The sequence below is a fragment of the Miscanthus floridulus genome, chromosome 16, assembly GCF_019320115.1.
Source record: "Miscanthus floridulus cultivar M001 chromosome 16, ASM1932011v1, whole genome shotgun sequence".
In the NCBI taxonomy this organism is placed as follows: domain Eukaryota; kingdom Viridiplantae; phylum Streptophyta; class Magnoliopsida; order Poales; family Poaceae; genus Miscanthus; species Miscanthus floridulus.
In genome coordinates, this window is record NC_089595.1 from 22,346,965 (window position 1) to 22,359,378 (window position 12,414).

Consider the following 12,414-nt stretch of genomic DNA (forward strand, 5'->3'; position numbering starts at 1 on the left):
GCTCCTCTACAGCCCGTCCGCCTTCTGCGCCGCCTGCCTCCACATCCTCTCCTCCTCCCCCGCCGCTCCCCCGGGCGACCCCGCCGTCGCCGCGCCCGGGCCCACCGCGCCCTGCTCCGCCTGCGGCGTCTCCGTCGCGCACCTCTCCTGCGTCCCGGGGGCGGACCGTCACCCCTTCGTCTGCCCGCCCTGCGCCGCCGCCGCCGAGGGCAGGGCCTTCTCCTTCGCGCCGGCGCCCGGCCGCCGCCCGCTCCAGGAGCGCGACGCGCGGGTCCTCCTCGTGGCCGCGCGCCTCGCGCACGACTCCGTCAGCCGCGCCGCGGCCGCCGCCCGCGAGGAGGCGGAGCGCCGCGTCGCCGCGGCCGCCGCGGCAAGGAAGCGCTCCCGCGAGATGCTCGACGCCGCCTTCCGCGCGCTCGAGGCGGAGGCCAGGGACGCCAAGATGAAGCCCGCCCAGCCGCCAGCCCCCAAGAAGAAGCCCGAAGCCACCCTGCCCCCGCCCCCGCCCCCGCCTCCCAAGAAGAAGCCCGAGGCCAATAGGGACAAGGACAAGCTGCTCAAGCTCAACGCCATGCAGCAGCCTGCACTGGCGTTCGCCGCGGCAGCGGCTGCTGCAGCGGCAGCCACCTCGGTGCCATTGCCGACGCCCTCATACAGGGAGGAGAAGAAGCCTGTCGTGAAACAGGAAGCGCAAGGTGAGCGATTTTGTTACATTGAACCACTGCAGCTGGGAAGCCAATCTGTCACTCTCTGTTCACTGATTGCTGTGAAATTCCTGCAGGTTCTGCGCCACCACCGAGGGAGGATAAGGATCGCCCCCCGCTGTTTGGGACCTTGCAATAGTAGATTGTTGGTGCTGTAATCTGCTTCTTCATCCCCCCTATTCCATTGCGCTTCTGTGCAGCGAAACAATCCGAGGAGAAACTGAAATTTCGAGTGTAGTGGTCTTGCAGAGTGTTAGGATCCCCATTTCAGAGTCTCCTTACCGTAAATCCTATTCTTGACATGCTAGATGATCCTTCCATCCTATGGATGCTGGTCTGCATCCTGTATTCCGATTTGTTCTCATATTCGTAGTGATGAAATGTTTTGCTGGTGGATAAATTTTGCGAGATGAAATGCAACCAGGTTCTCCAGCTTCCAAATTGTGTCGCAGATGGCTTTGGTTGTTTATCGACGGAGCTAGGCTCAGAAGACTAGTGCTATGCCCTAGTCGGACAGCAGGGTTTTAGAACGACGATCATTCCTATTGCTCATCTGTTCTTGCGCTGTGGATTTGTACTTAAGTGCTTGGTTGATTGGTTCATGGTGCTGTCTGCACGCGCATCTCCTTCATAAGAAGTGAATTCTAAAGCTCATTGCATTGTTAAAATTGCTAAGAAAAGGGAGATTGATCGTATTCATGGAATACAATTGTGTGTGATGCAGATCTCCCACCCCATTCGGTATAATGCCTCTTGTACGTTTTGTTCGAGCTCATTGACAGAGATTGATGGTGTTCATGGGATGCAATTGTGTAGTCATACAGATCTCCCATTTCAATGTGTCACTTATATATTTTGTTCTGTCGAAAATTTATGTTCTTAACCCAAAGCTTGCAATCTTATACGACAGATAGAATTTACATCAGAATGGCTCCTGTCTCGTTAACCACATTCTACATGTCAATCGTTTACCAAGTTTCATTAAGAAACTTGATGGTTCATTGGCAAATCATCACACTTGGAAAATTCCATTTTCCAACAGAACTCAAGTGTCAACATATCATGTATATCCCAGAACATCTTACTGAAGCTGAAGTGAGGATCACTTATAAACATGTTTGCCCATAGATAAGTCAGGCACACCATGTTCATGAATAACAAAACTATGCCAGCACAACTGTAGTTTGGAAAGAATGAACCAAACATTGCCGGCACAGCTGTAGTTTGGAAAGAATTGGATGAGCGACACATTATGGGCTACAACTACAACATATGCCTACATTAAAATTCAGCATTATGAAAAACTAGCAGATGCCAAAAGAGGACACGATGCACAGGCAAATCCGGAAGTTTATCTTGTCTTCACTTGTGGACTGCTCAGTATTGTTTTCATTGATCTCTATTTTGTTCATGACATGGTTCACTGTTGCAAGGTTTATAATCTAGTTATGCGCCAAATGAAGCAATGGCGTCCATCTCTTCTTGAAGCACGAGTGCATCAACGAATACGTCCAGGCTCACCCCCTCCATGACATCTGCTATGGAGTGGTGTGTGATTCCAACACGATGATCGGTGACACGGCCCTGTGGAAAGTTGTATGTTCTGATTCGCTCAGACCTGTCACCACTTCCAATCTGCTAAAAAGTTAGGCCCAGGAAGGCAGTAGTTAACAACTTAACATGCGAGATAGAAATTTCGATTTTAGATTACCTGTTCTGATCGAAGCTTTGATCGGTCCATATGGAGTCTATGCCTCTCCAACTCATACAGTCGCGCTCGGAGAACTTTTAGAGCTTTGGCCTTGTTCTATAGGGATAAATTAGCATGTTAGTTTCTTTATAATGGGCAGGACTTGCGCAGACTCAGTTCATTGGACTTGAAAGCTACGAATAATGCGATTGTACTAATGACAACAAGGCTATGAATAAACTAGTAAATATGGATGAAACATGAGTGAAAAAGCATGAAATTGAGCACTAGGAACTACTGCTTTCCAGGTTTTAAAAGGGAAACCCAAAGATATGGCATTTAATGTGCACATAAAAAAAAATTCTTTCATGAATTTTGTAAAACCGAGACCCTTACCATGTGCTGTGATCTATCATCTTGGATTGCAACCACTGTTCCGGTTGGAATATGAGTTATCCTAACAGCACTATCGGTTGTATTAACAGACTGACCTCCAGAGCCACCTGATCTGTAGGTATCAATTCTCAGGTCCTCATTCCGCAGCTGGACATCAACCTGCATTTTCAGAAGAAACGATTTTATAACTGTTAGTCATGCCATAACTTGTCCAGATGAACAAACTTGAGAGGAACATGCCAAAAAAAAAGCTATATCGAATCGCAACCTCATCAGCTTGCGGAAGAACAGCAACTGATACAGCACTAGTGTGAACTCGTCCAGATTTCTCAGTCACTGGCACACGCTGCCATGAGTAGACAGGTCAAATTATAAAATGTCTAAGTAGGTTAATATGATTGATATGGTAAGTGGGTCCGTTATTGTACCTGAACTCTATGAATGCCACTCTCAAACTTTAGTTTGCCAAACGCCCCAGGACCTGATATAGTTCCACTAGCTTCCTTCATAAATGAATAACGATAGGAAATATATGAATTAAGAGTTTGAGAGCTTCCAAATCTTAAAATGGTGACGATATTTTCGCTACATTGAAAAACCATGTGCACGTATCCAAACAAAAGTTGGGAAACACTAACAAAGGTTGTACCTTGTATCCTTTCACAGCAGACTCCATTATGTCAATGACATCAAATTTCCACCCATTCTTCTGGGCATATTTCTCGTACCTATAACATAGAAGAATCTGAGTTTAGCAACATTGATTGAGGATCACATACATTAGCTGCAGAGCAAGATAACCGACATTCTAAATATATCCATTGCAAACAAAGATGCCTCTTCTCCTCCAGTTCCTGCAAATACGACACCACGTCAATCACTTGTAGCCCAATAACAGAGTGAAACTGAAAGGTGAATTGTGCTCATGTGTATGCAAGGCAAGATCTGGTTTACCTGCCCGCACCTCCAATATACAATCCCTTTCATCTGCTTCATCTTTTGGAAGCAATGATATAAACAGCTCATTCTGCAGCCGTTTCTCCTCCTCAACAGCCTCAAGAAGCTCCTCTGCTGCCATCTCACGCATGTCTTTCTCTTCACGAGCATTTGTCACCAAAGATTTAAGACCCTCAATTTCCTACAATACAAACATATATAGACTCCTCTGGATCCTCAATAGTTCATACAATAGGTTGCATCTTGCAAAAATGTAACCGGATCACAACCTCCTGTTTTGACCTCAGCTCCTTGATCAACTCCATGGTGCTCTCCAGCTTGCGGAACTCCTTGTTAGCCCTCGAGTACTCTTCGGGCGAGGTGGCTGGCTGTCTTCATTAACACCAACTCACATCAAGGCTATTGCAGCTAGTCTATCTTAAAATTCTTGCACAGTGATAAGCCGTTCCGCTCTTGTTCATAACTGAAATCATCAAAGAGAAGCTTGCCCATCTGAAATTACCTGGTTGATTTGTTCCTGGAGGTACGCGCTCCTCTGCTCGATCAACTTCATTCTCTGCTCCATGATCCCCACTAGGTTCGCAGGCAACTGCTGGCTCATCTCTGATGCAAAAAAAAAAAAAAAAAAAAAAAAAAAAACAAGGGGACTGAAACAAGATTTCCAGAGCGTTCTGCTCTTCTTGAAGCATTTTTTTTTAAAAAAATAGCCAAGTTATCAAGTGATACACAGCAAACCATACTATCGCGCGCGAACTCGAAGCTGAAGGAGGGGACGAAGCAAGGAGGGGGAGGAGAGGTGCTCAGTGCTCACCGGCGGTGGAGTAGAGTCGTGGAGGAGGGCAGGGGCGAATCCAGGCCGCAGGAGGCGACGCTGCGGCAGAGGAAGCGTTGTGGCGGAGCCGTCGTAGGGCCGCGAGGGCGCCGCCGCCGCATCGGCGTAGGTGATGCTGCATCGCGGCGGCGGGCAGGCGGCGGCGGAAGTGTGACTACCAGTGCTTGTTGCCTTCGGGTTCGGTCGTTTGAGTAAAAGAACTAGAAAGCGCCTCTTACATGATGTTTACGTACTTCACAAATTCCGCCTTCTGTTGAGCTTACGACGTATATGGAGGTATTTCTAGTGTTATAGTCATGGTTTTTGTGTTAAATAAAAGGGAAAATTCATTTTATGGCCCAAATAGTATAATTTGCCGTTTGACTAACAAACCTTTGGCTCATTTTACTCAATTGTTTGAAACTAATCTCTCGAATGAAATTAGTCCCATTTTTTTTTTTGCTTGTCCTCGTATAGTTGAAGTTTAAGTTCAATTTTACGATGATAGATGGCATATTGTCATTATTACAAAAATATACACATGTTCTTTTTTTATTTTTATATGTTAGGAGCAGTGTTATCTGGTCATTCGATTAATCACGATAATCGCCCTGATCGGTATCTAGCACTTTAGAAACCTGGTTATCCGATTAATCGTCGACTGGTTGCGATTAATCGTCCGACTAGGTGCCCTGATCGACTAGACATCAAATAGGCAGGTGGGCTGCTTCAGCTTACTAGGCTAGCTCTATCAGTCCAAGTCCATTAGGGGTTCTCATCTATACCTCTCCCACTCTTTCACTCACCTCAGTCCTCACCCTGTAGCTTGTAGCCTTTAGTTGTTGACTGCAAAGTTGTTACGTGTGCAGCTGGATCTCTTCCCGTCCTCCATCCTCCCTCCCCTCCTCCCTTTCGGTTCTTAGCTGTCTGTCCCTACATCTTCCATGCTACTTCCTCATCCCTCCTATTGTCCTTTTGCTTCCTCCTCCCTCATGCAGTCCTGTTGCCTTCTCCTACCTCCTGCTGCAGGGTCAAGGGAAGGTCGTGGGCGCATGTCCAAGGGAGCACAAAAATGAGCTCCTCCTCTGAAGCTGAGTCATTACTAGGTCACACTCACACCTCTATCGTCTCTTGTCCTCTGCACTATGCTTAAAGTTTGATGTTCTGTTTCTTCATAGAACTTGTGTAGATGAAAATTGAATGCATCAACATGTAGCGGAAGTCATCATGCCTGAGCCTAACCTTGAAGGAGTAGGAGGTGCTGGTGCAAGCTCATCAGTTGCATGAATCTCCAGATGTTGCATCCCTTGTAGAAAAGGCTATAGCAGCACTGCCTCCAGAACTTGCTGCCCAAGACCAAGATCCCAAGAGGAAGGCTCAATCTCAAGACCCAGGATGGAAGTATGGGTGGTAGCCAGATCCGACAAATAAGGACTTTTTAGTGCATTTTTAGAAGGTGGTCCCTGCAGAAATCATACGGTTCAAGCAGCACCTTGCTAGGGTTATGGGGATGTAGAGAAGTGAAAACAACCTGAGATAGTTGGGCAAGAGATGGTTATTTGCTTGAAGAAGCATACAAGGACTATATTCGTGGGACTTCCTGAAGATGGTGAACAAGCTGCTGAACAAGAACAAGAAACAAATGAAGAAGATCAAGTTACTGAAGGGTTTTTTTTTGCGATTCAAGTTACTGAAGTTGAACTAGCAAAAGTACCAAGTTCTAGGACAAGAATCAAGAAAGCACAATCACAAGCAAAGAAGAGAACAGCTCAAGCTACCATCACTTCCTTTGTGGTTGCTGGTCAAACTAACGCAGCAACTCAAAAGAACACCAACACCAAGCCATTAGTTCCAAGCTTTGTAGGGCATCAAAACAAGTAGTTGCAGAAATGCATAAATCCAAGACTTCTCAGCCCACTATAGAGCATTGCACAAAGAAAGATAAGGAGCCTAAACAAATTGTCGATGACCATGTTGGCCTTGTTCGCTTCACTGAAAAAACAAGTCAAAACACTGTTCCGGCTGATTTGTTGTGAGAGAAAAACACTGTTCCGGCTGAAAAAAGAAACTGAAAAGTACGGATTATAAGAGAAGCGAACAGGGCCGTTGTTGATTTCTTCTATGAAAATGGTATACCGTTCAATGTCATTAACTTGAGAAACTACGAGCTAATGCTTGAGTCCATTAGACAGTATGGACCTAGGTACTGCTCACTATCCTTCCATGATATTAGGGAACCACTGCTTGAAAGGGCTGGCAATAGGACAATAGAACTAAGAAAGAAACATGAGGAGAGTTGGAAAGAATATGGCCGCACCCTCATGTCTGATAATTGAATGGATATGAGCCATCACCAATAATCAACTTTCTTGCCAACAGTCCAGCAGGGACCTTCTTCCTAGGTTCAGTGGATGCTTCAAGTAAGATAGCTAATGCATAAATGCTAGTCGAATTGTTAGAGCATCAAGTTGACAAGATTGGGAAGGAATATGTGGTGCAGGTTGTCATAGACAATTGGGACAACTTCAAGGCAGCTGGAAGGATTCTAATAGAGAGTATACAACTTTTGTTTTGGACACCTTATGTTGCCCTTTGTCCAAATTTGTTACTGCAAGACATTAGCGGGATAAATGAGTTCAACACTGCCATCAATTGGGGCAGTGTGCAGATTTTTGTACAAGCATGGGAGGATACCTGATCTAATGAGAGAGAAGATAGGTGGAGATCTTGTCAGACCAGCTATGACTCGATTTGCTACATCTTACCTGTAACACCCCCACTTTTTTCCTAACCTTAATGAACAATGATAAGGCTAATAATCATTAATTAACAAATAGCTAAGAACAAACCGTTTATTTTTTCTCCATCTCATATGACACTCACCAACTACCCAGGTTAGTACAAAGATTATATGAGTCACATGTTCAACTATATTGATAACAAACAAATATATTACAGTATTGTACAAGCACATAATAAAAACCTCTTGGTGTTTGGCAAGAAACACATACACATGCACTTCTTATACAACAATACAATATCCAATTTTTCCTGCTCACGGAACGGAAATCAATAACTGATCATGTAAGCTAAGCATAACTTAGTTATAGTTTTGCCGTCAGACCCAAGAGTATTATCACTTCACATAGCTCACTAAGATACCAGGACCGGCTAGAGCTGACCGGCACCTCTAGCTTTTGGGTTTCGTCATCTAGCTAATTACCATCCATCACATCTAATTTCACTTCTACACAATCCCACTTGCAATCACCACGTTCCAGCCATTTCAAAGCCACATAAGGGCCACAAAAGAACCCAGACATAATCTTCCAATGCCAGCATGGGCAAATACACTGAATGGAGTACCAACAGGAGTCTCCATCCCTGTCACAACTCCTGGTCAATCCACGGTTGAGCCATAACATCACGGGCATCTAGCTTCTAGGCACATCATAACCCCATCAATATCATGGCACTATCTCAGTAGCACACCATCACAGCAGACCCAACTTGTAGGAACAGAGTCCGCGACACAGCTCAGAAGCTAGACAGGAGAGAGGACATGGCATGCTAGGGAGGAGATGCCAGGCTAGGAACTCACCTTGCTCACCTGAACACATCCGGCGTTGGCCTTGTACCACCACACGACTAAGGGCGACGACCATGCACCCGAGCATAGGCACAAATCGCGTACGCCTTAAGGGGTGTTTATTTCCTTGGACCCGATTTTAGTCCATGTCCCATCGAATGTTTGGACACATGTATGGAGTATTAAATATAGATAAAAAAATAACTAATTACACAGATTGCGACTAATTTGCGAGACGAATTTTTTAAGCCTAATTAGTCCATGATTTGACAATGTGGTGCTACAGTAAATATGTGCTAATGATGGTTAATTAGGCTTAATAGATTCGTCTCGTAAATTAGTCTATATCTATGTAATTAGTTTTTTAATTAACTCATGTTTAGCCCTCCTAATTAGCATCCGAACATCCGATGTGACACAGACTAAACTTTAGTCCCTGGATCCAAACACCCCCTTAGCGGCCAGAGCATTAGAGCTAGGGTCCCCAAATAGACAACACTAGAAGGCCAGATCGGAGGGGGGAAACAGCATGCGTAGCTTCGGGGTAGTCAGGAGAGCAGCAGAGAGGTGATTAGTGGCGAGATTCCCCACCCTCGTTCGCTTGAACTTAATAACCTGGCTTATCAGCCAAAAGAATAAAAACATCATCCGAACAGCTCGGCGATGGTGGGAGTTGCTGCAACTGACGGCATCAGCTGGCTTGTCCGCCGGAAAAATAAAAACATCAACCGAAACAGCTCAGCGGCGGCGGGAGTTGCTGCAGCTGTGCGACATGAAGAACCGAGGGGGTGGGGAATGAAGCAGAGTTGGAAAGAAGACTGTAGAGTGGAGTGTGTGTGTGTTTTTTACTGTGCAGAGTGGAGACTGTTGCCTTGCTAGTTCTTTGGGCCTTCACAAGTATGCACGTGCTAGTATTGTGGTGGACTCCTACTGGATGGAGGGAGACGCGGAGGGCCTTGTCGCAAGGCATTTCATTACGCGTTTAGGAGCTACTATTTTTTTTTAAGGGAAAATTGGATCTATACCATTGAAAGAACCAGAGTTTAGAAAAATAGCATCTAAAGATTTAGCTTTAGAAATTTAGTATCAAAAGATAGGTTTGGTGTTGCCTTCTACCATTTCCGTTAAATGGACGTTCACGGGAACGCTGCGCTGCTCTCTCCTGCCGTCCTGCGACCACCACCGCTCACAATGGTGCTGCTACTGCAAGCTCCGGCGGTCGGGAGCACCTCCACGACCTCGATGCGCTTGTGCTTGCCCGCGAGGCTGAACGCCCACACTTGCGTCTCCCCCTCCAGGTCCACGGCATAGTATACGGTGTTGGGCCTTAGCGCGGGGCACACCCTGGTGGACGCGGCCATGGCGCCCGCCACGTCCACGAGCACGGCGGCGTCGCCGATGTATTCCGTATCCTCCCACAGTCCCACGTCTCCGTGCACTCGTCCAGCACGCGCAACATGAAACCCTTCTCCTCCCGCGGCCGTCACGGGGCGGAGCAGCTCCACCTGCATCAGCTCGCCGTGGGGGGACTCCACCAGGAGGCCATGACGCCGCCGTCGGGGGTGGGCACCGGGATGGCCTTGGATTACAGCCTCGATTGGGAGGACGCCGCCACCGAGGCGCTGGACCTGGAGGCCTTGCGGTCGACAAGGGGGAGCGTGGCGATGGCTGGGAGCGGCTTGCGCGCGCCTGAAACGAGGTCGAGTAGGTGCATGGGCATCTCGCCACGCTCGTCCGCGGCGACTATCGACCCGCGCACGGAGCCGAGGGGCACGAACCTGGCGCGGGTCCACGTGGCCCAGGCGCGCTGGGAGGGTGTCCACGCCTCCACGGAGACCTCGCGGTCGGGGCACACGATTAGGCGGCCGCGGTCGAGGGTGAGGTCGGCGCTGACATCCGTGGGGAGGAGCAACCAGGGGCAGTCGGGTCGCGGGCAGCCGCGGCGGGCGGTGAAGGTAGCCGCGGCGGTGCACCAGGAGCCGCAGACGGGAGGCGCGCGACGACGAGGTCAAGCAGGTCCTCGTGGAGCCCCGCTCAGTCGGCCATGGGGATCGTGCGAGACGTCGTCCTTGCGTCGGCCATGCTGCGTGCGTGTGTTCTGTTGTTGTGTGGTGTGTGTGTTAACGGGAAGTTAACAGAGATGCTAGGAAGCTATAACGGAGAGAGCTTTCAATGCTATTTTTCTAAAGCTGAATCTTTGGATGCTATTTTTCTAAACTCTGGTCCTTTCAATGGTATAGATCTAATTTTCCCTTTTTTTAACATGGGAGACTCAGTTACGAAATCACCCGACCAAATCTTTGGTCAACAGTGCTCCATCCGTTTCTAAATAAATGTCGCTTTTAGTTGAATTTGTAGAAAATACTTGTAACAGTTGTATCTCCAAATAAATTTATTTGAAAATAGATTCAACGATCTCTCTAACGATATTATTTTGTACCATAAATATAAATATTTTTTTACATATATTTAGTGAAAGTTGTTTCTCGGGAACAAAAACGATAATTATTTAGAGACGGAGGGAGTCCTTCGTCCAAGTTGAAAAGCTGTCTCTAACGGAATCAGCTCAAATCAGCTCACCGGACTGAGACCTGCCCCAAGCGCAGCTACAGAACGAGCAACTAGCAGCATGTTCGTTTCGCCGTAAACGATTATGGATTATTTACTGTTTGCTAGTTTGGTATGAAAAAAAAAATATTATTCTAGCTTATAATCCACAATTGTATACGAGCAAGTGAACATGCCGTAGATTACATGACCGGGGATTATACGCCACATCCCTAGAAACAAAATTACACATAAGTGGTCTTGAGCTCCCAAATGAGGCCGCTTGCCGAGCTCCGGTCCCACTCTGTTGAAGCCGCGGCCAGGATCAAGGTCATAGCCGGACTCACGTACTAGTATTCATAGCTGTACTACTAAATCCGTTAGTTCTAAATTACAGTTCGTTTGACTTTTTTATTTTAAATTTGACTACTCGTTTTATTTAAAAATTTTATGGTAAATATTACTTCTTTTATTGTGGCTTGTTTTATTAACAAAAGTTCTTCAAACATGACTTAAATTTGACTATATTTATATAAATTTTTTGAATAAGACAAACAGTTAAATTTGGAGTCAAAAAAATCAAACGAATTATAATTTAGAATGGAGAGAGTAGTATACAGCACGGCTCACGTGTAAAACGGGGGAAGGAATCTTACCCAATACATTTCCTATAAATCATAGCAAAGCTAAAATTCGAGACTAATGAAATACTCTATCCGTTTCAAATTATAAGTCGCTTTGACTTTTTTGGTTCATCTATTTTACTATGTATCTAAACATATTATTATATCTAAATGCATAGCAAAATGGATGTACTAAAAAAGTCAAAACGACTTATAATTTGAAGCAGAGGGAGTATATATCTTGACTGTATGTAGAATAAGGCACACGGCTACGTAGACATAATGTATAAATTTGTTTTTTTTTGGCTAAATTCCAATATATATATAAAATATTATAATTACAGGAAGCAAGTTAAAACATTGAAGGACAGGGGAGACATTTTGAGGAACAGGCAAGTCATGTAGATAATACATCATTTTTTTTATAAACAAACTCATTTCCAAAACACTTGCATCAAACACTATTTTCTAAATTAAACTAAAAGAACATGATGATTATGATGGATAATGGATGATAATCGAATATTCAGTGTAGAGAGAGCTCATGGAATGCGATGATGAATTATGGTGGGTCATGCTCTCTCAGCATGCGAGTATGAACATATAAGGACTACACCCCTCTCACTCATTATGTGTGTCATATGAAACCGTGTCACCATGAACTCGTTTGGGACGAGCCGAGTCTGGTACCCATGAATATTGTTATATACTCCCTATGGTAAGTGATGAGAGGCTTGGGTAATGAAATCCTCATTCAGGTGTCGATGAAGTACACCTAGGCGCATATATTAGCGCATGTGGAAAGATGTGGATGTATAATATATGGAAATGGGGAAAGTTCGATATTTTGGCTATGAGCCGCACCAAAGGAAGTGTGATGCAAAATTGGTTAGGGTAATCATGGGTAAGGTAAAGTGATACAAACCTGCGTAGGATTAGATCGTGAATTTACGTCATGTCTCTTGGAATGGAGGCTACGGGAGTCTATAGTTGGCTCTATCTCACTATATGGGTGATAATAGATTTGTTAACTTATTTTCTAAATATACACCTTTTTGATAAATGATCTAGTTGAGAATGGATATGACAAATGGCTA

General features: G+C 45.6%; 1 protein-coding gene and 1 pseudogene across 2 annotated transcripts; both read right to left on the reverse strand.

Annotated features, from left to right (window-relative positions):
- Nucleotides 1–1,789: 1,789 nt before the first annotated feature.
- LOC136511849 (peptide chain release factor 1, mitochondrial-like) lies at nucleotides 1,790–4,778 on the reverse strand. Of its 2 annotated transcripts, none has more exons than XM_066505879.1 (11): nucleotides 4,559–4,778; nucleotides 4,250–4,350; nucleotides 4,017–4,115; nucleotides 3,745–3,928; nucleotides 3,596–3,644; nucleotides 3,440–3,518; nucleotides 3,219–3,293; nucleotides 3,059–3,136; nucleotides 2,791–2,949; nucleotides 2,416–2,511; nucleotides 1,790–2,339 (listed from the first exon to the last, which is right to left on the reverse strand). In XM_066505879.1, exons 1-11 carry the CDS (start codon nucleotides 4,698–4,700, stop codon nucleotides 2,151–2,153), a joined length of 1,251 nt encoding a protein of 416 aa, XP_066361976.1. In that variant the 5' UTR covers nucleotides 4,701–4,778; the 3' UTR covers nucleotides 1,790–2,150. The 2 variants fall into 2 exon arrangements, with proteins under 2 accessions (XP_066361976.1, XP_066361977.1); XM_066505880.1 differs by having other exon boundaries at nucleotides 4,017–4,119; nucleotides 4,559–4,578.
- A 4,448-nt stretch (nucleotides 4,779–9,226) lies between these two features.
- Nucleotides 9,227–10,193, reverse strand: LOC136510145 (uncharacterized; annotated as a pseudogene).
- Between the last annotated feature and the right edge of the window lie 2,221 nt (nucleotides 10,194–12,414).

Coding starts and splice junctions, on each gene's coding strand:
- LOC136511849 (XM_066505879.1), bottom strand. CDS start 4,700: ATGCAGCATCACCTACGCCGATGCGGCGGCGGCGCCCTCGCGGCCCTA. Junction 4,351..4,558: donor ACGACTCTACTCCACCGCCG/GTGAGCACTGAG, acceptor TTTTTGCATCAG/AGATGAGCCAGCAGTTGCCT. Junction 3,519..3,595: donor GCAATGGATATATTTAGAAT/GTCGGTTATCTT, acceptor TCTATGTTATAG/GTACGAGAAATATGCCCAGA.